The 26,321-nt window shown below is 44.6% G+C and overlaps 1 protein-coding gene across 1 annotated transcript in view; it reads left to right on the forward strand.

The window, feature by feature from the left end:
* Positions 1 to 26,321, forward strand: part of ptprt (protein tyrosine phosphatase receptor type T) — a gene marked incomplete at its 3' end in the record, with an annotated part of 227,370 nt that overhangs the window by 125,955 nt on the left and 75,094 nt on the right. Inside the window, exons 14-17 of the mRNA XM_079218368.1 lie at positions 3,592 to 3,628; positions 9,764 to 9,820; positions 17,765 to 17,900; positions 23,918 to 23,950. Coding sequence (XP_079074494.1) covers positions 3,592 to 3,628; positions 9,764 to 9,820; positions 17,765 to 17,900; positions 23,918 to 23,950 — 263 coding nt within the window. The remainder of the gene's footprint in view (positions 1 to 3,591; positions 3,629 to 9,763; positions 9,821 to 17,764; positions 17,901 to 23,917; positions 23,951 to 26,321) is intronic.

Raw genomic sequence — 26,321 nt, forward strand, 5'->3', positions numbered from 1 at the left:
GCCCCCGAGACAATTGCTCCAACCATTTTTGGCACCACACTAGCAAATAAAACAAACAACGAACTGCAAGGGAATCCGCTCTTTAGCCTAACAGGGACAGAAAAACAGCAGTTAGCTCACTGTATATATAGGGGAAGGTTGTCTCCACACAGAAAGTACACTCAACTTACACTCAAATGTCTCCCACACAACCGGATTGAAAAATCCAGTCAACCCAAGGCGCACAGCCGACCACGCTACAACCTTAGCTGCTACAGCTGACCTCTAACGTCCCACTGGACCAACAAGGAATGGACGAGCCCCCATATGCCACAACTCGGCTCAGAGGCTGCAACAAACAGGGAGACAAACGAGCGGGCTGCTAACAAAAAGCCATTTATTTTTCAAACCAACTAAAGTGGAGGTATCAGTTATCAGTAGTGAAGTGCATGTATGGCAGTGTGCAAAAAGATACAAAACAAAAGATAAGGCAGCAAGGGTGTCAATGTCAGCGGCCCACCAGACGTCCTCCCCCAGCGAGAGCGAGCCAAATGCAGTTTCCTTTCACCGCTCCATGTCTCCTTTTCATGTTTCCTTTCACCGCTCCATGTCTCCTTTTCATGCTTCCTTTCACCCCTCCATGTCTCCTTTTTCATGTTTCCTTTCACCCTTCCATGTCTCCTTTTTATGCTTCCTTTCACCCTTCCATGTCTCCTTTCCATGGTTCCTTTCACCCTTCCATGTCTCCTTTTCATGCTTCCTTTCACCCCTCCATGTCTCCTTTTTTGTTTCCTTTCACCCTTCCATGTCTCCTTTCCATGGTTCCTTTCACTCTTCCATGTCTCCTTTTTATGCTTCCTTTCACCCCTCCATGTCTCCTTTTTTGTTTCCTTTCACCCCTCCATGTCTCCTTTTTATGCTTCCTTTCTCACGTCCATGTCTCCTTTTTTATGTTTCCTTTCACCCCTCCATTTCATGCACACCTTTTTTACTTTCACAACTTTTTTCCACTTCTATAATTTTTCCTCTCCAGTATGTTTTATTGCCCTCTCTTTTCCTCCGACTCTTCTTTTTTCACTCCCCCCCCTCTGGGGTGACATGGGTTTGATGCCAGTCTCTCATCTCACATCACTGTGCCAATTAGTCGACGCTCTGCACATTAAAAGTGCTCACCAACGGCGATCTTGATTTCTCCCTCGATGTTATGTGATGTCCCACACACACGCGCACGCACGCACACACACACACACGCACGCACGCACGCACACACACACACACACACACACACACACACACACACACACACACACACACACACACACACACACCAGAATAAAGTGCCTGGGGCTGTAAGTAAAATAAGTCAGAGTGATGGGGATTGAGGGAAGGAGGGAATAAAAGTCTAAAACAAGAGAAAGAGAGATTAAAGAAGATGGAAGACTGAGGCTGGCAGGGCCAAAGAGGGAGAGGAATCCAAGAAAGGAATCGTGGTGGGAGAGGAAACGAGGGAGAATCTGGATAAACCGCTGTCACGATAAAGTTAAAATCCTCTAAAAGACAAAACAGGTTGTTTAGAAATTTAAGGGAAGTCTGGAGAGGGCTGCGCTTCATTTCCAGTGTAGGAGGAGTCATCAATAGTCCAGGCAATCAAGCCAATTTAACCACCCAACATGGGAAACAATGCAACAGAATCTATTTGGGCACTGAGGTCATCTGTAAGATGTCCTGAATAACATACTAAAAGTCCTAAGAAATTACTGTTGCAGAAATAGGTTAAATAAGCAAAAATCCAAGATGGCCACCATAAATATATAATGTCTCATATCTCCACTATCAGAAGAGACATTTGAATGATTTAAAATGGTATTATACGTATTTTGGACATAAGGAATCATTTTGAATAGGTTACGACTTGATTAGATGCAATTATCAAGGAAGAAAATCCAATATGGCCACCAGAAATCAATTTCTTGTCATGCATTTGCCCTGATATACGACATATTTAATTGAATGAAATTGTATACTAATATAATCATGGTATTTTCGAACTTTAGTAACCCACTCACATTAGTTACACATCACATAAAGAGTATAACAGAAAGGTGACACAACATGATACTATTGTCAATACAGTGATTGATCATTGTAGTTGATACACCGTTGGACTGGGTCCAACTCAACCGTCGTCATCATACGCATTTGAAAAGTCTGGTAACTGTGAGTTGGTGCAGCTTACAGCACGGCATTCTCTGCACACATTTGTTCAAGGCAAGCCATATTTTCGGCATGTGCACCTCCGGGTGGTGCGGCCCTTTTTACAGCTACAACAGATGACATCCAGTAGTTCTGATGGAGCGGCTGGTTGGTCGGTCTGTATTGGCAGATATCTCCCGTCAACAGCGTTCCATCCCAAATCCTCTGGTCTCATAATGATGCAGGCATCATTGACATCTCTAGCTTGTCTAGCCTTTGACATATTCTTGCGTTGGTCACTGGTCTCATATGACACACCAGTGAACTTCTGCATGGCATCATTCATGTTGGCACATGCCGGCATGGACATGACCCACAGTAGGCACTGAGTTTCGGTCATGCCCTTTCCTCAGGTCAGGCCTCCGTGCGTCTTTACGCTCCTCATTAGCACCCGCTCTATGACGAGGTCTGTGAACAGTCCTCCCCAGTATCCATCACTACGCCTCACTACATGATACCCTTCCTCGAATTTCTGATGTACATCGGGGTGTGTTTCGAGCAGCATGGTCATCGTTTGCAGATATACATATGCGGACTTCGTATATAATTTGTGTCCAGCTGCTGCAAAGTTGGGTAGCGTTTCGCGTACTGACTAAAGATGCAATCTCCAGTTTCCCGTTCGCTCTGCTTTGAGAAACCTTCGCAGGATATCCACCATCTCCAGAAACTGTAACCATAAGGTTGCTGTGCGCCAGTCATCGTTTCCTTCTTCCCATTCACTTTACTTTGGACTCGCCCTAACGCTTCTGATGAGCACACCTCTTCCACAGAGAATGTACACGATGTGGTGATTCATATTTCAGTATTAAATACCCGAAATATAGCAAACTGGTGATTGGTGAAGATTCGTACGCAAATATGTGATAAGATATGGATTTTTGTTGGCCATATTGGATTCGATGAGTTATAATAAACGGTTTTAATTAAAGTTCAATGATGATACAGTGTACAATATACATATATATTATATATATATTATATATAATATATATATAGTATTATAATACTATATATAATATAATAATATATATAGTATTTCCTGCTTCACATCTTCGTCATGACAACCTGCTCCTCACTCGTTAAACTGAGAATCTTCTTCTTCTCCTTCTTCTTCTCCTTCTTCTCCTTCTTCTCCTTCTTCTTTTCCTTCTTCTCCTCCTTCTTCTTCTTCTTCCTCTTCTTCTCCTTCTTCTCCTTCTTCTCCTTCTCCTTCTCCTTCTCCTTCTTCTCCTTCTTCTTCTCCTTCTTCTTCTCCTTTTTCTTCTTCTTCTTTTTCTTCTTCTTCTTCTCGTTCTTCTTCTTCTTCCTCTTCTTCTCCTTGTTGTTCTTCTTCTTCTTCTCCTTGTTCTTCTTCCTCAGGAAACCAAAATCAACTGCGTCCGCCTGGCTAACAAAGGTATGAGCACCCGTCACTGTTACCTTCTTATCTATGCTGGCCCTTAGAACACACACACACACACACACACACACACACACACACACACACACACACACACACACACACACACACACACACACTGTCCATGTCCTGCATGACTCCTCTGCATCTCCTCGTCTGTCTCACCTTCTCCATCTCTCTCTCTCTCTCTCCATCTCTCTCTCTCTCTCTATCCCTCTCTCTCTCTCTCTCCATCTCTCTCATCTATCCCTCTCTCGCTCTCTCTCTTTCCATCTCTCTCTCTATCCCTCTCTCTCTCCATCTCTCTATCCCTATCCCTCTCTCGCTCTCTCTCCATCTCTCTTTCTCTCTCTCTCTCCATCTCTCTCTCTCTATCTCTCTATCCCTCTCTCGCTCTCTCTCTCCATCTCTCTCGCTCTTTCTCTCTCTCCATCTCTCTTTCTCTCTCTCCATCTCTCTCTCTCTATCCCTCTCTCGCCCTCTCTCTCTCTCTCTCACCATTCCATCCTCTCTCCCTCCTCCCTCCTTTATCTGCTGCTCATCTCCAGTATAAACTCCCATTTGTGTGCCAGCCGATGTGCTTTGAAAGCTTTTCAGCTTGCTATTGATTTTCCTCACCTCGTCTCTCTTTTCTATTTTCATTATTTCATCTGCATCAAACATTGATTAGATTTTTCCACTTCGGTCTGTGTTCTTTGACTCTTTCACTCCCGTATAGTTTCTCATCTGCATCAGTCATTTATTGCTCATTTGTTTCTTACTCTATCCACTCTATGCAGGCAATTTTTCTGAGAGCAAAGTCCTGTGGTGGAGGACGACAGTGTTTGACTGCTCATCTGTCCTTCATATGACAAAATAATGACTTATATGCAGAGTTAACAGCATCAGTCATAGGTAGAGAAAACAGAGAGCTAAAGAACCAGTGTTTAGTAATGTCAACATCAGTAGAGAACACAGAGAGAGAGCTAAAGAACCAGTGTTTAGTAATGTTAGCATCAGTAGAGAACACAGACTGAGTTAAAGAACCACTGTTTAGTAATGTCAGCATCAGTAGAGAACACAGACTTAGTTAAAGAACCAGTGTTTAGTAATGTCAGCATCAGTCATAGGTAGAGAACACAGAGAAAGAGAGCTAAAGAACCAGTGTTTAGTAATGTCAGCATCAGTCATAGGTAGAGAACACAGAGAGAGAGAGAGCTAAAGAACCAGTGTTTAGTAATGTCAGCATCAGTAGAGAACACAGAGAGAGAGAGAGCTAAAGAACCAGTGTTTAGTAATGTCAGCATCAGTAGAGAACACAGAGAGAGAGCTAAAGAACCAGTGTTTAGTAATGTCAGCATCAGTAGAGAACAGAGAGAGAGAGCTAAAGAACCAGTGTTTAGTAATGTCAGCATCAGTAGAGAACACAGACTGAGCTAAAGAACCAGTGTTTAGTACTGTCAGCATCAGTAGAGAACACAGACTGAGCTAAAGAACCAGTGTTTAGTAATGTTAGCATCAGTCATAGGTAGAGAACACAGACTGAGCTAAAGAACCAGTGTTTAGTAATGTTACCATCAGTCATAGGTAGAGAACAGACTGAGCTAAAGAACCAGTGTTTAGTAATATCAGCATCAGTCATAGGTAGAGAACACAGACTGAGCTAAAGAACCAGTGTTTAGTAATGTCAGCATCAGTCATAGGTAGAGAACACAGACTGAGCTAAAGAACCAGTGTTTAGTAATGTCAGCATCAGTAGAGAACACAGACTGAGCTAAAGAACCAGTGTTTAGTAATGTCAGCATCAGTAGAGAACACAGACTGAGCTAAAGAACCAGTGTTTAGTAATGTCAGCATCAGTAGAGAATACAGACTGAGCTAAAGAACCAGTGTTTAGTAATGTCAGCATCAGTAGAGAACACAGACTGAGCTAAAGAACCAGTGTTTAGTAATATCAGCATCAGTAGAGAACACAGACTGAGCTAAAGAACCAGTGTTTAGTAATGTCAGCATCAGTAGAGAACACAGACTGAGCTAAAGAACCAGTGTTTAGTAATGTCAGCATCAGTAGAGAACACAGACTGAGCTAAAGAACCAGTATTTAGTAATGTCAGCATCAGTAGAGAACACAGAGAGAGAGCGAAAGAACCAGTGTTTAGTATTGTCAGCATCAGTAGAGAACACAGACTGAGCTAAAGAACCAGTATTTAGTAATGTCAGCATCAGTAGAGAACACAGACTGAGCTAAAGAACCAGTGTTTAGTAATGTCAGCATCAGTCAGTTGCACCACAAACAGGAATTTGATTTGTTTGTGGAATTTTTTTAAATGGACCTAAACAAAATAGTTAAAATTAGTTAAGTGAAATGAATACAAACGTGTTTTACAAAATACGAATATGAAAAGTGGTGTGTGCATATGAATCCATTTTCTTTGTTCTGAAGCCCCTAAATAAGATCTGCTGCCAACAACAACCTTCAGAAGCTTTTGAGTTGAGAATTTTTTCTTCTTCATTTCACATCAGATTTTGACTATTTTGTCCATTACGTAAAATCTAAAAAGAAATATATTTTAATTCCAGGTTGTAATGCAACAAAATAGTAAAAACCCCAAAGGTTGAATATTCTTATTTGGCACTAACTGGAGCTTATTCTTTGATGAAGTTATCATGATAAAGATAATGAACATGATAACGGGCTTATGAGCCGTTCCTTTGGCTCTCATGCAGATCAGCTTCTTGGTCCCACCAGCTACCTGAACCTGGTTATTTGGCTCAACCAGCTGATGTTGAACATGTTGCACTTTGCCTCTGAGAAGAAACATCATTGACCATTGAGATCAAACCTTTCTTTCCCGGCTGGTTTCCACCCTGTGAGCATCAGACCTGAAGCTGTTGAGCAACAGGGAGGTTCAGTCTAAGCCACCTGCTAGTTTATACTGCTGTTATCATTATTATTATAGTACTACTACCTAAAGAGAACAGATGACTTTTGTTCAGCGTCATCATTGGTTCTGGTGTCTGGGGAATGGAGAACCCAGGTGAAAGTTTGGGTCTTAGTTCCACGCCACAACGTTCATACTTTTTTCTTCTTTCAACCATCTCTTCACTTCCTTTCTCTTCCATTTCCTCCTCGGTTTATTGGATTAACCCATCAGACTCAGCAGTTAACCCTTGGCACCACATCTGCATCCACTGACAGCAGCACATGCTGACAACATGCCACACCCAGTCCACACCCCAGTCCACACCCAGTCCACACCCCAGTCCACACCCAGAACACACCCAGTACACACCCAGTCCACACCCCAGTCCACACCCCAGTCCACACCCCAGTCCACACCCAGTCCACACCCCAGTCCACACCCCAGTCCACACCCAGTCCACACCCAGTCCACACCCCAGTCCACACCCAGTCCACACCCCAGTCCACACCAGTCCACACCCCAGTCCACACCCCGGTCCACACCCCAGTCCACACCCAGTCCACACCCAGTCCACACCCCAGTCCACACCCAGTCCACACCTCAGTCCACACCCAGTCCACACCCCAGTCCACACCCCAGTGCACACCCAGTCCACACCCGAGTCCACACTCCAGTCTACACCCAGTCCACACCCCAGTGCACACCCAGTCCACACCCGAGTCCACACCCCAGTCCACACCCAGTCCACACCCCAGTCCACACCCAGTCCACACCCCAGTCCACACCAGTCCACACCCCAGTCCACACCCCAGTCCACACCCAGTACACACCCGGTCCACACCCAGTCCACACCCAGTCCAGACCCCAGTCCACACCCCAGTCCACACCCCAGTCCACACCCAGTCCACACCCCAGTCCACAGCCAGTCCACACCCCCAGTCCACACCCCAGTACACACCCAGTCCACACCCCAGTCCACACCCCAGTCCACACCCAGTCCACACCCCAGTCCACACCCAGTACACACCCAGTACACACCCAGTCCACATCCCAGTCCACACCCAGTCCACACCCAAGTCCACACCCTAGTCCACACCCAGTCCACACCCAGTCCAGACCCCAGTCCACACCCCAGTCCACACCCCAGTCCACACCCAGTACACACCCAGTACACACCCAGTCCACATCCCAGTCCACACCCAGTCCACACCCAAGTCCACACCCTAGTCCACACCCAGTCCACACCCAGTCCAGACCCCAGTCCACACCCCAGTCCACACCCCAGTCCACACCCAGTCCAGACCCCAGTCCACACCCCAGTCCACACCCAGTCCAGACCCCAGTCCACACCCCAGTCCACACCCCAGTCCACACCCAGTCCACACCCCAGTCCACACCCCAGTCCACACCCAGTACACACCCAGTACACACCCAGTCCACGCCCCAGTCCACACCCAGTACACACCCAGTACACACCCAGTCCACATCCCAGTCCACACCCAGTCCACACCCAAGTCCACACCCTAGTCCACACCCAGTCCACACCCAGTCCAGACCCCAGTCCACACCCCAGTCCACACCCCAGTCCACACCCAGTCCAGACCCCAGTCCACACCCCAGTCCACACCCAGTCCAGACCCCAGTCCACACCCCAGTCCACACCCCAGTCCACACCCAGTCCAGACCCCAGTCCAGACCCCAGTCCACACCCCAGTCCACACCCCAGTCCACACCCAGTCCAGACCCCAGTCCACACCCCAGTCCACACCCCAGTACACACCCCATTACACACCCAGTCCACACCCCAGTCCACACCCCAGTCCACACCCAGTCCACACCCCAGTCCACACCCAGTCCACACCCCAGTCCACACCCCAGTCCACACCCAGTACACACCCAGTACACACCCAGTCCACGCCCCAGTCCACACCCAGTCCACACCCAAGTCCACACCCCAGTCCACACCCAGTCCACACCCAGTCCAGACCCCAGTCCACACCCCAGTCCACACCCCAGTCCACACTGCAGTCCACACCCAGTCCACACCCCAGTCCACACCCCAGTCCACACCCCAGTCCACACTCCAGTCCACACCCAGTCCACACCCCAGTCCACACCCCAGTACACACCCAGTCCACACCCCAGTCCACACCCAGTCCACACCCAGTCCACACCCCAGTCCACACCCAGTCCACACCCCAGTCCACACCAGTCCACACCCCAGTCCACACCCCAGTCCACACCCAGTACACACCCGGTCCACACCCCAGTCCACACCCAGTCCACACCCAGTCCACACCCAAGTCCACACCCCAGTCCACACCCAGTCCACACCCCAGTCCACACCCAGTCCACACCCCAGTCCACACCCCAGTGCACACCCAGTCCACACCCGAGTCCACACTCCAGTCTACACCCAGTCCACACCCCAGTGCACACCCAGTCCACACCCGAGTCCACACCCCAGTCCACACCCAGTCCACACCCCAGTCCACACCCAGTCCACACCCCAGTCCACACCAGTCCACACCCCAGTCCACACCCCAGTCCACACCCAGTACACACCCGGTCCACACCCAGTCCACACCCAGTCCAGACCCCAGTCCACACCCCAGTCCACACCCCAGTCCACACCCAGTCCACACCCCCAGTCCACACCCCAGTACACACCCAGTCCACACCCCAGTCCACACCCAGTCCACACCCCAGTCCACACCCAGTCCACACCCAGTCCACACCCCAGTCCACACCCCAGTCCACACCCAGTACACACCCAGTACACACCCAGTCCACATCCCAGTCCACACCCAGTCCACACCCAAGTCCACACCCCAGTCCACACCCAGTCCACACCCAGTCCAGACCCCAGTCCACACCCCAGTCCACACCCCAGTCCACACCCAGTCCAGACCCCAGTCCACACCCCAGTCCACACCCAGTCCACACCCCAGTCCACACCCCAGTCCACACCCCAGTCCACACTCCAGTCCACACCCCAGTCCACACCCCAGTCCACATCGCCCCACTGGTCTTAATGTGACACTTTGATCGTTCACCACTGCAACTTCTCTCCTCTAAAACAGATTGTTGAAAAAGTCTAAACCTGATGAAATGGATAAAGAAAGATATTTGTCTTCTTTTCTTCTTCCTTTTCTCTTTTTGTTGTTGTTCGTTTGGTCTCCCTCTCTTCCTCATGCTCTCCGGTGGGACATGGGGCCCTTGGCCTTAGTGGTGATAGGTAGGGGACAGATAACAACGCCGTACATTGTAGTCATCCCAAGCGAAGGTGATTATTGCTTCATAGGCAGAATATTTGATTCCCTATGTTCTATTTTTCCATCACAGCACAACAATAAAAACAACGCACTGTTTGTCTCATTGCCATCTTACTGCATCTGTTGCACGTCTGCTCTGCTTCCAGTGTTGCTGGCTGTGTTGGAACCTCTTATTTTTCTCTCCTGCATACACACACACACACACACACACACACACACACACACACACACACACACACACACACATGCCCCAACACACTCATAAACAGTAAAACCATGCTGCACAGTCAATAGCCAGAGTATGCTCTTTTGAGAAGGAGCAGCTAAAAATGAATCATACAGGAAAGGAGCTGAATTATTCTCCTAATCTTTGTTGCTCTCTTTAATAACAAGCCTACTTCCTGTCCACTTCCTCTCCACTTCCTGCCCACTTCCTGTCAGCATGGTTCCATTCTGTCTGATTCATTCATTGAGTGATTTAAACGTATGAAGGGTGATGATGATGATTCCCTTTAAATTTAAATGAATGTGCAGCATATTTTATTTCTGAAATCAGCATAACCTTCAGCCCATCTTCAGGGGTTAATTACCTTCAGGTGTCTTTTAGAACACAGTGCATCTTGAATTAATATTTTTTGAAAGAGCTATACAGTTAAAAATAATTTTGCATTTTTTTCCATCCAACATGGAAAGAAGGAATAATAATAACATACTATTGTGTTTACAGACCAAAGGCCCTGAAACACATTCAGATGATTTTGTGCTGCATTGATTTCAAAGTTAAATCAAACTCATCGTTCAGCTTCCTGCCATCGCATCACTCAGACGAACAGCTGCCCTGCAACCCGCCCGCCGCCTTCCATCCTGCTATCCCTTATGAATCATATCAATCTTATCAATACTGGACACAACGTATGCTCAGCGGCTCAGGTGATACCCTCATAACTTAGTAACCCTCAGGTCTCCTGGATGACAGTCCTGTGTTTGACACCATCCTCCTGCTCCCTCTGCAGCGTCCGTCACCCCTTTATAATACATATAAATACAGAAATATGAACCGCTTTCATGAGATGTTTATATATATATATATATATATATATATATATATATATATATATATATATATATATGAAATAACGTGCATTATCTTTCATACTTAAAGCGATACACGCTGAATGAACCTTCTATTTCCGGCCATAATGCACATTTAAGAGAATTTGCCTATAACTAATATCATAACTAATAACTAGAGTGATGGATCATAACTAGTAGAGTGATGGATCATAACTAATAACTAGTCGAGTAATGGATCATAACTAATAACTAGTAGAGTGATGGATCATAACTAATAACTAGTAGAGTGATGGATCATAACTAGTAGAGTTATGGATCATAACTAATAACTAGTAGAGTAATGGATCATAACTAGTAACAAGTAGAGTGATGGATCATAACTAATAACTAGTAGAGTGATGGATCATAACTAATAACAAGTAGAGTAATGGATCATAACTAATAACTAGTAGAGTGATGGATCATAACTAGTAGAGTTATGGATCATAACTAATAACTAGTAGAGTGGATCATAACTAATAACAAGTAGAGTAATGGATCATACCTAGTAGAGTGATGGATCATAACTAATAACAAGTAGAGTGATGGATCATAACTAATAACTAGTAGAGTAATGGATCATAACTAGTAACAAGTAGAGTGATGGATCATAACTAATAACTAGTAGAGTGATGGATCATAACTAATAACAAGTAGAGTAATGGATCATAACTAATAACTAGTAGAGTGATGGATCATAACTAGTAGAGTGATGGATCATAACTAATAACTAGTAGAGTGATGGATCATAACTAATAACAAGTAGAGTAATGGATCATAACTAATAACAAGTAGAGTGATGGATCATAACTAGTTGAGTGATGGATCATAACTAATAACAAGTAGAGTAATGGATCATAACTAATAACTAGTAGAGTGATGGATCATAACTAGTAGAGTGATGGATCATAACTAATAACTAGTAGAGTGATGGATCATAACTAATAACAAGTAGAGTAATGGATCATAACTAATAACAAGTAGAGTGATGGATCATAACTAGTTGAGTGATGGATCATAACTAATAACAAGTAGAGTGATGGATCATAACTAATAACTAGTAGAGTGATAGATCATAACTAATAGCAAGTAGAGTGATGGATCGTAACTAATAACTAGTAGAGTGATGGATCATAACAAGTAGAGTGATGGATCATAACTAATAACTAGTAGAGTGATGGATCATAACTATTAACAAGTAGAGTAATGGATCATAACTAATAACTAGTAGAGTGATGGATCATAACTAATAACTAGTAGAGTAATGGATCATAACTAATAACTAGTAGAGTGATGGATCATAACTAATAACTAGTAGAGTGATGGATCATAACTAATAACTAGTAGAGTAATGGATCATAACTAATAACTAGTAGAGTGATGGATCATAACTAATAACTAGTAGAGTGATGGATCATAACTAATAACAAGTAGAGTAATGGATCATAACTAATAACAAGTAGAGTTATGGATCATCACTAGTAGAGTGATGGATCATAACTAATAACATGTAGAGTGATGGATCATAACTAATAACTAGTAGAGTAATGGATCATAACTAATAACTAGTAGAGTGATGGATCATAACTAATAGCAAGTAGAGTGATGGATCATAACTAATAACTAGTAGAGTGATGGATCATAACTAGTAGAGTTATGGATCATAACTAATAACTAGTAGAGTGATGGATCATAACTAATAACTAGTAGAGTGATGGATCATAACTAGTAGAGGGATGGATCATAACTAATAACTAGTTGAGTGATGGATCATAACTAGTAGAGTTATGGATCATAACTAATAACTAGTAGAGTGATGGATCATAACTAGTAGAGTTATGGATCATATCTAATAACTAGTAGAGTGATGGATCATAACTAATAACAAGTAGAGTGATGGATCATAACTAATAACTAGTAGAGTGATGGATCATAACTAATAACTAGTTCAATGGCAGGAAGTACTTCATCAGTGAGCTGTGGGCAGAATGAAGACCATTTAACTGGTTGAACAGCTAAAGTACACAACCAGAGGTACAGATACACATCACGCATTCCTCAGCATGACAGGAAGTATTTCATGTTGTCAATATCATTAGAACATAATATTCTTATAAGAACATAATATTCTCACACACATCACTCTGCAGGGACCAGACGATGGAGCAGTTAAGTGGTTTCTCCTTTAAAGTTCTTATAGTACTTATAAACCTGCTGACCTCAACATTAATGTCAACATGGAAACTGGTGTGTGTGTGTGTGTGTGTGTGTGTGTGTGTGTGTGTGTGTGTGTGTGTGTGTGTGTGTGTGTGTGTGTGTGAGTGAAAGGGAGAGAGGCAACCATTAGCATTGTTCATTGTTTACTAAATTATGGAAACTAAAGATAATCTTAATCCATCATCATCATCATCATCATCATCATCTACACTCACACACACACACACACACACACACACACACACACACACACACACACACACACACACACACACACACACACAGAGTGCTGTGGCAGCATAGTTCAGATTAGTAATCCTGTTAGACACACTCAGTCATGCTCACACTAATCCAGAGAGGAAGCAGCCTGCTGACAAACAATGGCTGAAAACTAAACCTTCACATCAACCCCTCACACACACACACACACACACACACACACACACACACACACACACACACACACACACACACACACACACACACACACACACACACACACACACACAGAGAAAGCATTCAGGGCCGCTGCAATGCGTTGGAGAATCAATCTTCTCTCCATCTTGATGAGATTATGTTTTTAATATCTCTGGTTTTACCCATAATTCCTCCTGGCAATTGTACCCTGCCCTCTGAGTAATGAAAGGAACAAAAGAAATGTATCAATGAAAAGGATATCTGGAGATATCAGCAGCAGAGGTCTCCTTCATAGCTTCTCTGTTAAATGCAGCCCCCCTTCCTCAGACAGACCTATTACCTATTACTATCCATATTATACATGTTATGATAATAATAATTATATCCGCTTGTGCCTCTTGTGCCTCCGCTTGTGCTTCTTGTGCTTCTTGTGCCTCTTGTGCCTCTTGTGCCTCTTGTGCCTCTTGTGCCTCTTGTGCCTCTGCTTGTGACTCTGCTTGTGCCTCTTGTGCCTCTTGTGCCTCTGCTTGTGCCTCTTGTGCCTCTGCTTGTGCCTCTTGTGCCTCTTGTGCCTCCTCTTGTGCCTCTTGTGCCTCCGCTTGTGCCTCGTGTGCCTCCGCTTGTGCCTCTTGTGCCTCTTGTGCCTCTTGTGCCTCTTGTGCCTCCGCTTGTGCCTCTTGTGCCTCTTGTGCCTCCGCTTGTGCCTCCGCTTGTGCCGCTTGTGCCTCCGCTTGTGCCTCTTGTGCCTCCGCTTGTGCCTCTTGTGCCTCCGCTTGTGCCTCCGCTTGTGCCTCTTGTGCCTCTTGTGCCTCTTGTGCCTCTTGTGCCTCTTGTGCCTCTTGTGCCTCTGCTTGTGACTCTGCTTGTGCCTCTTGTGCCTCTTGTGCCTCTTGTGCCTCTGCTTGTGCCTCTTGTGCCTCTGCTTGTGCCTCTTGTGCCTCTTGTGCCTCCTCTTGTGCCTCTTGTGCCTCCGCTTGTGCCTCGTGTGCCTCCGCTTGTGCCTCTTGTGCCTCTTGTGCCTCCGCTTGTGCCTCTTGTGCCTCTTGTGCCTCCGCTTGTGCCTCCGCTTGTGCCGCTTGTGCCTCCGCTTGTGCCTCTTGTGCCTCCGCTTGTGCCTCTTGTGCCTCCGCTTGTGCCTCCGCTTGTGCCTCCGCTTGTGCTTCTTGTGCCTCTTGTGCCTCTGCTTGTGCCTCCGCTTGTGCCTCTTGTGCCTCCGCTTGTGCCTCTTGTGCCTCCGCTTGTGCCTCTTGTGCCTCCGCTTGTGCCTCCGCTTGTGCCTCCGCTTGTGCTTCTTGTGCCTCCGCTTGTGCCTCTTGTGCCTCCGCTTGTGCCTCTTGTGCCTCCGCTTGTGCCTCCGCTTGTGCCTCTTGTGCCTCGTGTGCCTCCTCTTGTGCCTCCGCTTGTGCTTTGTGTGCTTCTTGTGCCTCCGCTTGTGCTTCTTGTGCCTCTTGTGCCGCTAGTGCCTCTTGTGCCTCTTGTGCCTCCGCTTGTGCTTCTTGTGCCTCCGCTTGTGCTTCTTGTGCCTCTTGTGCCTCTTGTGCCTCTGCTTGTGCTTCTTGTGCCTCTTGTGCCTCTTGTGCCTCCGCTTGTGCTTCTTGTGCTTCTTGTGCCTCCGCTTGTGCTTCTTGTGCCTCTTGTGCCTCTTGTGCTTCTTGTGCTTCTTGTGCCTTTTGTGCCTCTTGTGTCCACTGAACTGTATTTTGAGCAGTTTTTAAGAAGCTAAATGCCAACAAATATGACTGAAGCTGAATATTCTGTTCAATGAAAATGGGTTTGTTTGACAACATACCAAATTTGATTTGGTATGAATATAAAATATACTTTGCATTAGTTATGATATGAGACCCGCCTGAAGTGGGCCCCAGTGGACCCGGTATCGGGCCATATTTTGCTGTTCTAGAGTACAACACTCAGTGAATATCCTATTTGTTCACTAAATATGATGTGTTGAGAATCCAGCTCTATTAAGAAGCACTTAATGCTTCACTCTTAACATTTCTATTTGATGCCTCATCTCCATTGAAGCAGGGAGAAAAGCTGCGTTAAAGCGTAGGATGAGAGATGGATTCTCTGTATTATTTTAGAGATAATACAGCTTCCTGGTTGGGAAGCTGTCCGTGAGGCTGTTACAAAGACACAAAGACACACAAGTGTGTTGTCATTGAAGGCTTTCAGGTTTAAGGAACATCTCGTCAGAACAGCCAGCGTTCAGCGAGTGTGCCAAGGTTAGCTGCTAAGCCGCTAGCTCAGTAGCTCTTTTGCAGAGGGGGTGAAGAAGAGAGCGGCGGGATCAAAGCGAGCGCCCACGCCTCAGTGTTGCTCTATTAATTGGCTGTCTTTGTCTATCAAGGTTATAACAAGAGGCTGCTTGCGGGAACAGGTCTGTCTATGTGGAGGACCCAGGGCTGCTTTCCAGGCTTTATTATCTTTATTTGAAATAAAGATAATAAAGCCTGGAAAGCAGCCCTCAGGGGTTTTTTTTTCTCCCTCTATCGCTCCTTCTCCCTTTTATCTCCTTCTCAAAGTTCAGCACACCTTTCCTTCCTTCCAAACATGAACGTCTGGGTAATGTTTCTCTCCTGTGCTCACTTCCTCAGTCGCCTCCTAACCTTCCTCTTTCCTTCCCTTTTTAAAAGTATTTATCTGTTCAGCTTTTTGTTTCTGGCCAATTAAGCGGTAACTTGTGTAACTTGGAGCAGAGCTGCTGTTTGAGGAACACTTTACTCTTTCAGTGTCAACACAATGTGACCTGGCCTGAAGCTTCAGAGGGCAGATCCTCGGTGGACAGTTGTGTTCATAACTGTTGTTACAACTAAAGTTACAAGTTTCCGTTGACATTTGTTTCTCTGCATTGTATAACTTAACAGGCTCACAGAACAAGCTCACAGAACAGAACAAGCTCACAGAACAGAACAAGCTCACATCTTTGAGACATCAAACATCAGAGAGAGAAGATCTCTCTTCAACTGATGGACTAATGGTCTTCCAATAGAAATCCCAAGAGTTTGAAGTAAATTTCAGGGAGTTGAATTCATCACTATGTCCCTCTGTGGACATAGTGTCCCACATATAGTGTCTATATGTCCCACACAGGGACATATAGAAGACTGCAGGGTCTTCTATATGTCCCTGTGTGGGACATATAGAAGACCCTGAAGTCCAAAAATGGCTCTCTAGCGCCGGCGACGTCCCTCACCCAGTATGTCCGATTAAATTTCCTGTTCTCACTCTCAAGCCATCAAATACCGACATCAGGCGAGTCGATCACAGAACCCTGATCACAGAACCCTGACCACAGAACCCTGACCACAGAACCCTGACCACAGAACTCTGACCACAGAACCCTGACCACAGAACTCTGACCACAGAACTCTGACCACAGAACTCTGACCACAGAATCCTGTTCACAGAACTCTGATCACAGAACTCTGACCACAGAACTCTGACCACAGAATCCTGATCACAGAACTCTGACCACAGAACTCTGATCACAGAACTCTGACCACAGAACTCTGACCACAGAATCCTGATCACAGAACTCTGACCACAGAACTCTGATCACAGAACTCTGATCACAGAACCCTGATCACAGAACTCTGACCACAGAATCCTGTTCACAGAACTCTGACCACAGAATCCTGTTCACAGAACTCTGACCACAGAACTCTGATCACAGAACTCTGATCACAGAATCCTGTTCACAGAACTCTGACCACAGAACTCTGACCACAGAACTCTGACCACAGAACTCTGACCACAGAACTCTGATCACAGAACTCTGATCACAGAACTCTGATCACAGAATCGTTCAGATTCACTTTCAGTGTTCTGACTTGAATGTAAAAGTATATTCTCTAAATCAATGGAGATTTCCAAAAACTTGAATATGTGTTATTAATTAGGAGACGCACTTTTGGATCCACTGTTATGAATGATCACGATTAGAGGACAGTAAGAGAGAGAGAGCGTCGGCTCTCCCGCTGGACCCGCTGGTCACAGGAAACGTTGTGTCTCACTTCCTCCTGCATGATGTTTCATCTTCACCTTCACGTGTGTTTGAGGACACACTTCAAGTTTATCATCTTCTGCATGTTTCTGTGAGTGTGTGCTCCTCTCTGTGTGACACTGCTATTTGTATGTGGTTGCCCACCAATGTGTGTGTGTGTGTGTGTGTGTGTGTGTGTGTGTGTGTGTGTGTGTGTGTGTAGGAGCGTCCACACAGGACTCGGATGCGATGGAGCCCGAGCAGCAGGTGGACGGCACGGTGAAGATGGCCGGCGTGGTCGCGGGCCTCCTCATGTTCGTCATCATCCTGCTGGGCGTCGTCCTCACCTTCAAACGCAGGTAGGCAGTGAGCAGCATTTTAATAATTATAATGATAAATCATCAACACATTCATTTTGTTAAGCCAGCTTCTACCAAACTGAACAAATGTATTTTGGCCACGAGAAACTTTCAGTGCTCAATGAGAACCCACCCGGAGAACCCACCTGACGGCCCTCATGTTTATATGAAGACAGACATTAACATTCATATTAATATGAATTTCCTTCATGGACAGAAAGTTCAAATCAGTTAAACGTTTAATAAAAAAGATTGAGTCAGAATGTAAAACACATCGTTGTCGTGTCAACGCTCCGAGAGATTATCATTCATCATAAATATGAAAGATCATAATTATGATGTTCTCAATCCTCTTAAAATGAAGGTTTGTGTAGTTGTTAACGTGCACACGGGCCTCCATCACCTGCTCCCTCTGATTCTGTATCACTCATCACTCCATCCCTCCATCACTCCATCCCTCCATCACTCCATCACCTGCTCCCTCTGATTCTGTATCACTCATCACTCCATCCCTCCATCCCTCCATCCCTCCATCCCTCCATCACTCCATCCCTCCATCACTCCATCACCTGCTACCTCTGATTCTGTATCACTCATCACTCCATCCCTCCATCCCTCCATCACTCCATCCCTCCATCACTCCATCACCTGCTACCTCTGATTCTGTATCACTCATCACTCCTTCCCTCCATCCCTCCATCACTCCATCCCTCCATCCCTCCATCCCTCCATCACTCCATCCCTCCATCACTCCATCACCTGCTACCTCTGATTCTGTATCACTCATCACTCCATCCCTCCATCCCTCCATCCCTCCATCACTCCATCACTCCATCACCTGCTACCTCTGATTCTGTATCACTCATCACTCGATCCCTCTCTCACTCATCACTCCATTAATTTCTTATTTCTTACTCCATCACATCATTAATGTCTCACTTCACATCAAAATGGATTGAAGATGTTGCTGAGAAACAATAATTAAAGTTGAAGGACTTTTCTAAAATGTGCAAATAGCATCAAATAGCATCAAATAGCATCAAATAACATAAAATAGCATCAACACAACACTCACACAATGATGTTTGATCCACTTGAAATGTGCAGCGTCGTTCTTTTGAAAGGAAAGGAAGCCGACCTGAACATGAGGTGAATGTGTGAAATGAGCTGAACATGTTGCAAAGAGATGAATGTGTGAAATGAGCTGAACATGTTGCAAAGAGGTGAATGTGTGAAATGAGCTGAACATGTTGCAGAGAGATGAATGTGTGAAATGAGCTGAACATGTTGCAGAGAGGTGAATGTGTGAAATGAGCTGAACATGTTGCAGAGAGGTGAATGTGTGAAATGAGCTGAACATGTTGCAGAGAGATGAATGTGTGAAATGAGCTGAACATGTTGCAGAGAGGTGAATGTGTGAAATGAGCTGAACATGTTGCAGAGAGGTGAATGTGTGAAATGAGCTGAACATGTTGCAGAGAGGTGAATGTGTGAAATGAGCTGTTGCAAAGTGTGTTTAAACTAAACAAGGTAATTTCTTTTATGAAAGTAGAGCCACCGTCGTTGTGGAATCAGATACAAGCAAAAGACTCCTTCAGCACCATGTCGCTGCAACGTTCCACCTGAAAGACTTCTGACCTGCTCCACTTCAGCATTACTGCATATTTAATGTAAACCAGCAGCATTACTTCATATGTAATGTAAACCAGCAGCATTACTGCATATTTAATGTAAACCAGCAGCATTACTTCATATGTAATGTAAACCAGCAGCATTACTGCATATTTAATGTAAACCAGCAGCATTACTGCATATTTAATGTAAACCAGCAGCATTACTTCATATGTAATGTAAACCAGCAGCATTACTGCATATTTAATGTAAACCAGCAGCATTACTTCATATTTAATGTAAACCAGCAGCATTACTTCATATTTAATGTAAACCAGCAGCATTACTGCATATTTAATGTAAACCAGCAGCTCTCACGGGATGAGCTGAACACGGGAGACGTTAGTAGAAAAGTTTGTTGAACACTAGTTCAGGAGACATTTCTTCTTTCATTAACAATGGCATGTGTATGCATGTATATGTATGTGTATGCATGTATATTCATATACATGCATACACACAATAATATAGGGGGAAAAAGGCAGCATTGGTGAACCTGCAGGTCAAACGGATATGCTAATGAGATGCTAACAGGGTAACGGGGTATCATAGAGATAAGAAGGTGAACTAGACTAGAGGGCAAACACCTCCACAGTGGATGTAGCAGAGAGAGGAGAAAGAACAATGATGAAGAAGAAGACGAAGAGGAGGAACGGACTGACAAGGTCCTCATGAAGGCCAGCTTACAGAGCATCAGTCAGGGTTAAACGTCACATGGGGTCATGGCACCCTGCCATGGTTTGAAGAAACAAGCAGCAGATCATCAGGAGGATGGACGGAAAGACCAAAGTATTAGATCAGAGAGGAGGAAGAAGAGAGATGGAAGAAGAAGCTGGAGGAATGAAAGGTCTAATATCAAATATAATAGAAAGACATTGAGACTGTCCTTGATGGGAGATACGACTCAGACGGGTAAAAGTAACTGATCGAAGGAGGCAGGTTTCCTTCTTCAAGGTCATTTATATTTCATTCCACTCACTTCAGCCAGACGTCCAGGACGCAGAGAAGGTGTTTCTGTAATTCAAAGGGTTTTACAAGCCTTTCAAAGCACATCAATGATTCTGTGACAACTTTGTCGGGAAGTGAGCACGCACAACTGTCCAATTAATCTTTTAGAAGGCTGTTACACATGTTCCAAATGGACTGCGTTTCCCAAAGAAAGCAGGCGGATGTTGCTAATAATGTCGTGTCCAAGTGAAAAACGCCGGCCAGTGGTGAAGTCTTAATGGGGATTCAATGTTTCGACAGCCAGGTGGCCCTGAGGGCTCGAACAAGCAGCCCCAGAAGGTACACTTCTCATAAGAAGATGAATAATTCATGTTCCTAAAGCTCCATACACACTGGCTGCTTTCTGTGTGATGCCAGCGCAGCAGACCTCCACTAAGTCTTTGAGAAAAGGTGACATCATCTCTGGAAGTGCAAAATGATGGAAAAACATGTTATTGCAACTTCTTTCCCCTCTATTTCCTCTCATCTTTAAAATATACAAGTCTGACCCTGCAGAAGTCTTTTGTGATGAGATTTGATTTGAAGCATTCGTGCTGTTTTCATATGCAGGTCAACTGGGACTCAACTGGAATGGGTCTACTTTAATGGCTCCAATACAAATAAATGAAAGGAATATCAAAGCAAAAGCACATGCATGAGGATATGTAAACAAACCAACTATCAAAAACATGTATATATATATATATATATATATATATATATATATATATATATATATATATATATATATATATATATGTGTGTGTGTATATATACATACATACACATGAAGCTCTAGCGTAAGTTCAGACAGGATGATCACCATCAGAAGAGTCATAGGCTGTTTAACAGCTGATAGAGTCACAGACTCTATCAGCTGTTAAACAGCTGGGCGCGGCACCCACCTGCTCATCAACAGCACAGAGTCACACCCTCCTCGTTGCAGTCTCCTTTTAGATATGCTTTATCTAGCGTCCTGCGTGTCTCATGCGACCCTCCCTTCTTAGTAGGGACTGTTATTGGACCAGAGACCTTCTTAGTAGGGACTGTTATTGGACCAGAGACCTTCTTAGTAGGAACTGTTATTGGACCAGAGACCTTCTTAGTAGGGACTGTTATTGGACCAGAGACCTTCTTAGTAGACGACAGAAAGACAAAAAGATGAATGTAGCAAAGCCAAACGTGTGCAAAGACAGTCATAGATGTGAGTGGAGACGTGATGGAATGATATTTGACAGGAGGACTAACATTTTAGTGAATTGTGTGTGTGTGTGTGTGTGTGTGCGTGTGTGTGTGTGTGTGTGTGTGTGTGTGTGTATATGTGTGTGCGTGTGTGTGTGTGTGTGTGTGTGTGTGTGTGTATATGTGTGTGTGTGTGTGTGTGTGTGTGTGTGTGTCTGTTTGTGTACGTGCATGTTACTTATAGAAATGTCATCACATATCTACACGCACGCACGTACACACACACACACACACACAATCATGCTTTTGCACAAATTGTTGCTGCCAAATTGTCCCATTGATTTCTGCATTTAGGCCGATCCATTCCAGTTTACCAATCACCCTCTCTATTAGAGCTAAAACATCCCAGGGTTGCATCTGATATATTTTACCCATACACATCCTTTTCCCCTCTCTTGAATCAAACCATCATTAATAAGTAAGTAAATAAGTTAGTCCTATTGTTCTGAAAGAAGAATGAAAAAAGTGGTGCAGTCATGAGCTTGTGTCTCCAACTGAACTGGCCGATTAAAACTAAATGTGTCACTTTCCTGAACAGAAAACTATTTGAAAATGCAGCAAGAGAATAATCTGTTTGGGATTGGCAGAGAAGATTTGGCAATTTCTTCATGGGCGCAACCCACATACTCAGCTGTGCTGCTCATCCCAGAAATGTATGTTCCTTGCAAATGGGGCACCATTTGAAAGGGAAATAAACAAGCTTTCCATTGGTATACAATTTATTGCTGAGAAACATTGTTACATTAGAGAAATAATCTACCAAACAAACATTTCAGAACTTTTTGTTCGATGTTTATTAAGGCAGTAATGTTAGCAACAATGTTAAGGCAGTAATGTTAGCACAAATGTTATGGCAGTAATGTTTGCACAAATGTTATGGCAGTAATTTAAGATCAAAGGCTAACCCATTAATGTTAGCTCAAAGGCTAACCCAGTAATGCTAGCTCAAAGGCTAATCCAGTAATGTTAGCACCAATGTTAAGGCAGTAATGTCAGCACAAATGGTATGGCAGTAACTTAAGCACAGAGGATAACCCAGTCATATTCGCTCAAAGGCTAACCCATTAATGTTAGCTCAAAGGCTAATCCAGTCATGTTAGCTCAAAGGCTAATCCAGTCAAGTTAATTCAAAGGCTAATCCATAGGGCGACTTTGGCTAAGTGGTTAGCATGCCCGTCTTTCAATCAGAGGCTTGGTGGTTCGAGCCCCGGCCCCTCTAGTCCTTGATGATGTTTCCTTGAGACACTTAACCCCTAGTTGCTTCCCGTTGCTGTGTCTGTGGTGTGTAGAGCAAACATGTAAGTCACTTTGGATAATCCAGTAATGTTAACTCAAAGGCTAGCACAGGCTAGCCCAGTGAAGTAACACGAGCAAGGAGAATGGTAACTCTTCCCAGGGCTTTCCTTGTTGGATTATTCGTGATACTTTGGGGTTTTACCTGTTGTAGCCTCCATGTTTGGAATGTGTCACCTTGAGGAGTCACTGTTCCTCTATACATCGGCTAACAGCTCTCTGATCTCTGTGATTCATGGAGAGACGGTTAGCTTCTCCTCCCATACGGGGCGGATCTCTTCATGGCTGCCTCCACAGATACACATCTAATTCAATCTGCTCCCCTCTGGAGCTAATCGCAGCTCCTTCTTCTTCACTGTTAGTGTGCTGCTACGTGCTACAGTTCAATCTCCAGGCTAAAGGATTGTGACAAATAGAATGGGGGACAAATGTTCTAGCATCCAGTTCACTGTCAGTGTCATACAGTCGTCAGAATTCAGTCTGAAAACAATATGTTTATTACAAAAACAACTTGTTGAAGGTTATTAATCATGAAAAACAATATGTTGAAGGTTATTAATAATGAAAAACAACTTGTTGAAGTTTATCACAGAAAAACAACTTGTTGAAGGTTATTAATGAAAAACAACTTGTTGAAGTTTATTATTAATGAAAAACAACTTTTTTAGACTTCACTCAGTATCACCTGGAACATAAGAATATCATGATGGATTTGTCAGCTATCTCAGCCTCTCATGCCCTTTAATGTCTCTCTTCCTGTTTCCTGTCTTTGGCGCCGCCTCTTCCTGTCCCGTCCTGTACCTGCCTTGCCCTTGCTTCGATAGAGAGATTCACACATGGAGAACTCTAAGCGTGGGGTATTGTATGTTTACTTCTAGACATCAACACATCACTTCATCCGTCACTGTGCCGCTCACCTTTTCTAACTGCCAGTAGTTTGACATCTTGTGATGAAGGCTACACCTGGAAAATGGATGTGGTAGATCCAGGATTAGAGAATTTAATAAAACACATGCACATATGCTAACACGTGCACATACACATATGCTAACACATGTGCACATACATGTATACTAACCCGTGCACATACACGTATACTAACACCAGCATATATACACATGCTAACACATGCATATACACACATATTAACACCAGCATATACACACATGCTAACACATGCACATACACGTATGATAACCCGTGCACATAGACATATGCTAACACACGTGCACATACACGTATGATAACCCGTGCACATACACATATGCTAACACACGTGCACATACACGTATGATAACCCGTGCACATACACATATGCTAACACACGTGCACATACACGTATGATAACCCGTGCACATACACGTATACTACCCGTGCACATACATGTATGATAACACACGTGCACATACACTTATGATAACCCGTGCACATACATGTATGATAGCCTGTGCACATACAAATATACTAACACGTGCACATACATGTATGATAACACACGTGCACATACACGTATACTAACCCGTGCACATACATGTATGATAACACACGTGCACATACACGTATACTAACCCGTGCACATACATGTATGATAACACACGTGCACATACACTTATGATAACCCGTGCACATACAAATATACTAACACGTGCACATACGCTAACACCGGCATATACACGTATGCTAATAAGTGCATAAATGCTAATGTGCTAACACGTGGACATACACTGATGGTTGCTATGGTTACAGTTGATGTCCTGACCAACACGCATCCTTTTTCTTGGAAAAGCTAAATGTGTGTTCTCCGCTGCACGCGTGCGGTTTCTTCGTGTCATTTCATGAAATGTAGATTTTTCCTTTAAGAGTCGAAGTCAAGTCACTAGGCACTCGTCTTGCATCTTCCATGTGTTGCATCATCAGTGAATATTCTTCTTTGTTTTTTTTTGACGGCTGAAAATTCTTGCAGGAATATTTGAGCAAAATGTTCAAATATAAATGGGGCTTCTAAAATGGCCTTGAGTTATGTTTGAAGTTTTTATTAGTTCACCTCTCCTGGATTGTTTACTTCAAGCCATCTGTACGTCAGTGCTCTTCATCACGCGCCATCATCGCATCAACATTATTGCCTTTGTATGGTGAGAAATGTTTGGATATTGTTTGCGATGATTCCCCAGTCATTTCTTTTTGATGCATTAACAGTAATGCTGTTATCTTCAAAGATGTAATGCCTGCAGTCAGTCTCCATCTGCAAAGAGCCAGAAAGCCAGAAACAGGAATGCTAGAAGGAGGTTGATGTCATCTCTCCATGCAGGGTGTTCACACGGGAGCATCCAGCCCAACTGTAGAAAAGGTTCAACCATTAGTGCATTGTTTTGGGCTTCCACAAATAAAACAGAGGTGGGAGATTAAGAGGAAGATACGTGGTAATACTTCAGTGAATGAGATGTGACGCTTCTCAAATATCTCCACCCACACTGTTCTGAGCTCAGAGATAATCCGTCGCGTTGGAGTCGCTAAACTCAAATATGCTCCATTTAAAGCTGCAAACACCTCTGAACCTTCACTGCTCTGTTTAAACCATGGAGACCAATCAGGGAGCTGCATAGGTCTGTGTTTATTGTGAGTCTGCTGACGTGTGTATTTACTGAGGGGGGGTGATATTCACACTGGATATTTCCTGATAGCCGTGTGTGTGTGTGTGTGTGTGTGTGTGTGTGTGTGTGTGTGTGTGTGTGTGTGTGTGTGTGTGTGCGTGCGCAATACATTCCCACAAGCGGCCACCAAGTTCAGTGCTGACGGTCTAAAGCAGGGGTGTCAAACATCCGGCCCATCAGGGGGTCCAGCTCGGCCCGCCGGATAACTGTTAAATACAAAAAAAGGCTTTTGCCAACATTAGCCTAACGAGGAATACTGTGACGGATTGGGTTTCCGATCTTTCAGCAGATTTGGAGCCAAAAGAAGCATCAAGTTAAGTCATTTGTAGCATTTCAGTTCAATGGATGAGAGCGCTGACATCACTAGAGATGTTGCTCAACTGGCCGGATTCATTCTGGTGTTGATGAGACTTTGGTGGTCCCAGAGGAGTTCCTTGAGTTGGTACCATGACAGACACTACAGACAATTACATTGTTAGCCTCTCGTAGAAGCGCTGGACCGAGTCGGAGTGGACTGGACCGGGTCTGGACCGGGTCAGAGTGGACCGGACCGGGTGGAGTGGACTGGACCGGGTCA

Source organism: Taurulus bubalis (assembly GCF_910589615.1).
Source record: "Taurulus bubalis genome assembly, chromosome: 5".
Lineage (NCBI taxonomy): Eukaryota > Metazoa > Chordata > Actinopteri > Perciformes > Cottidae > Taurulus > Taurulus bubalis.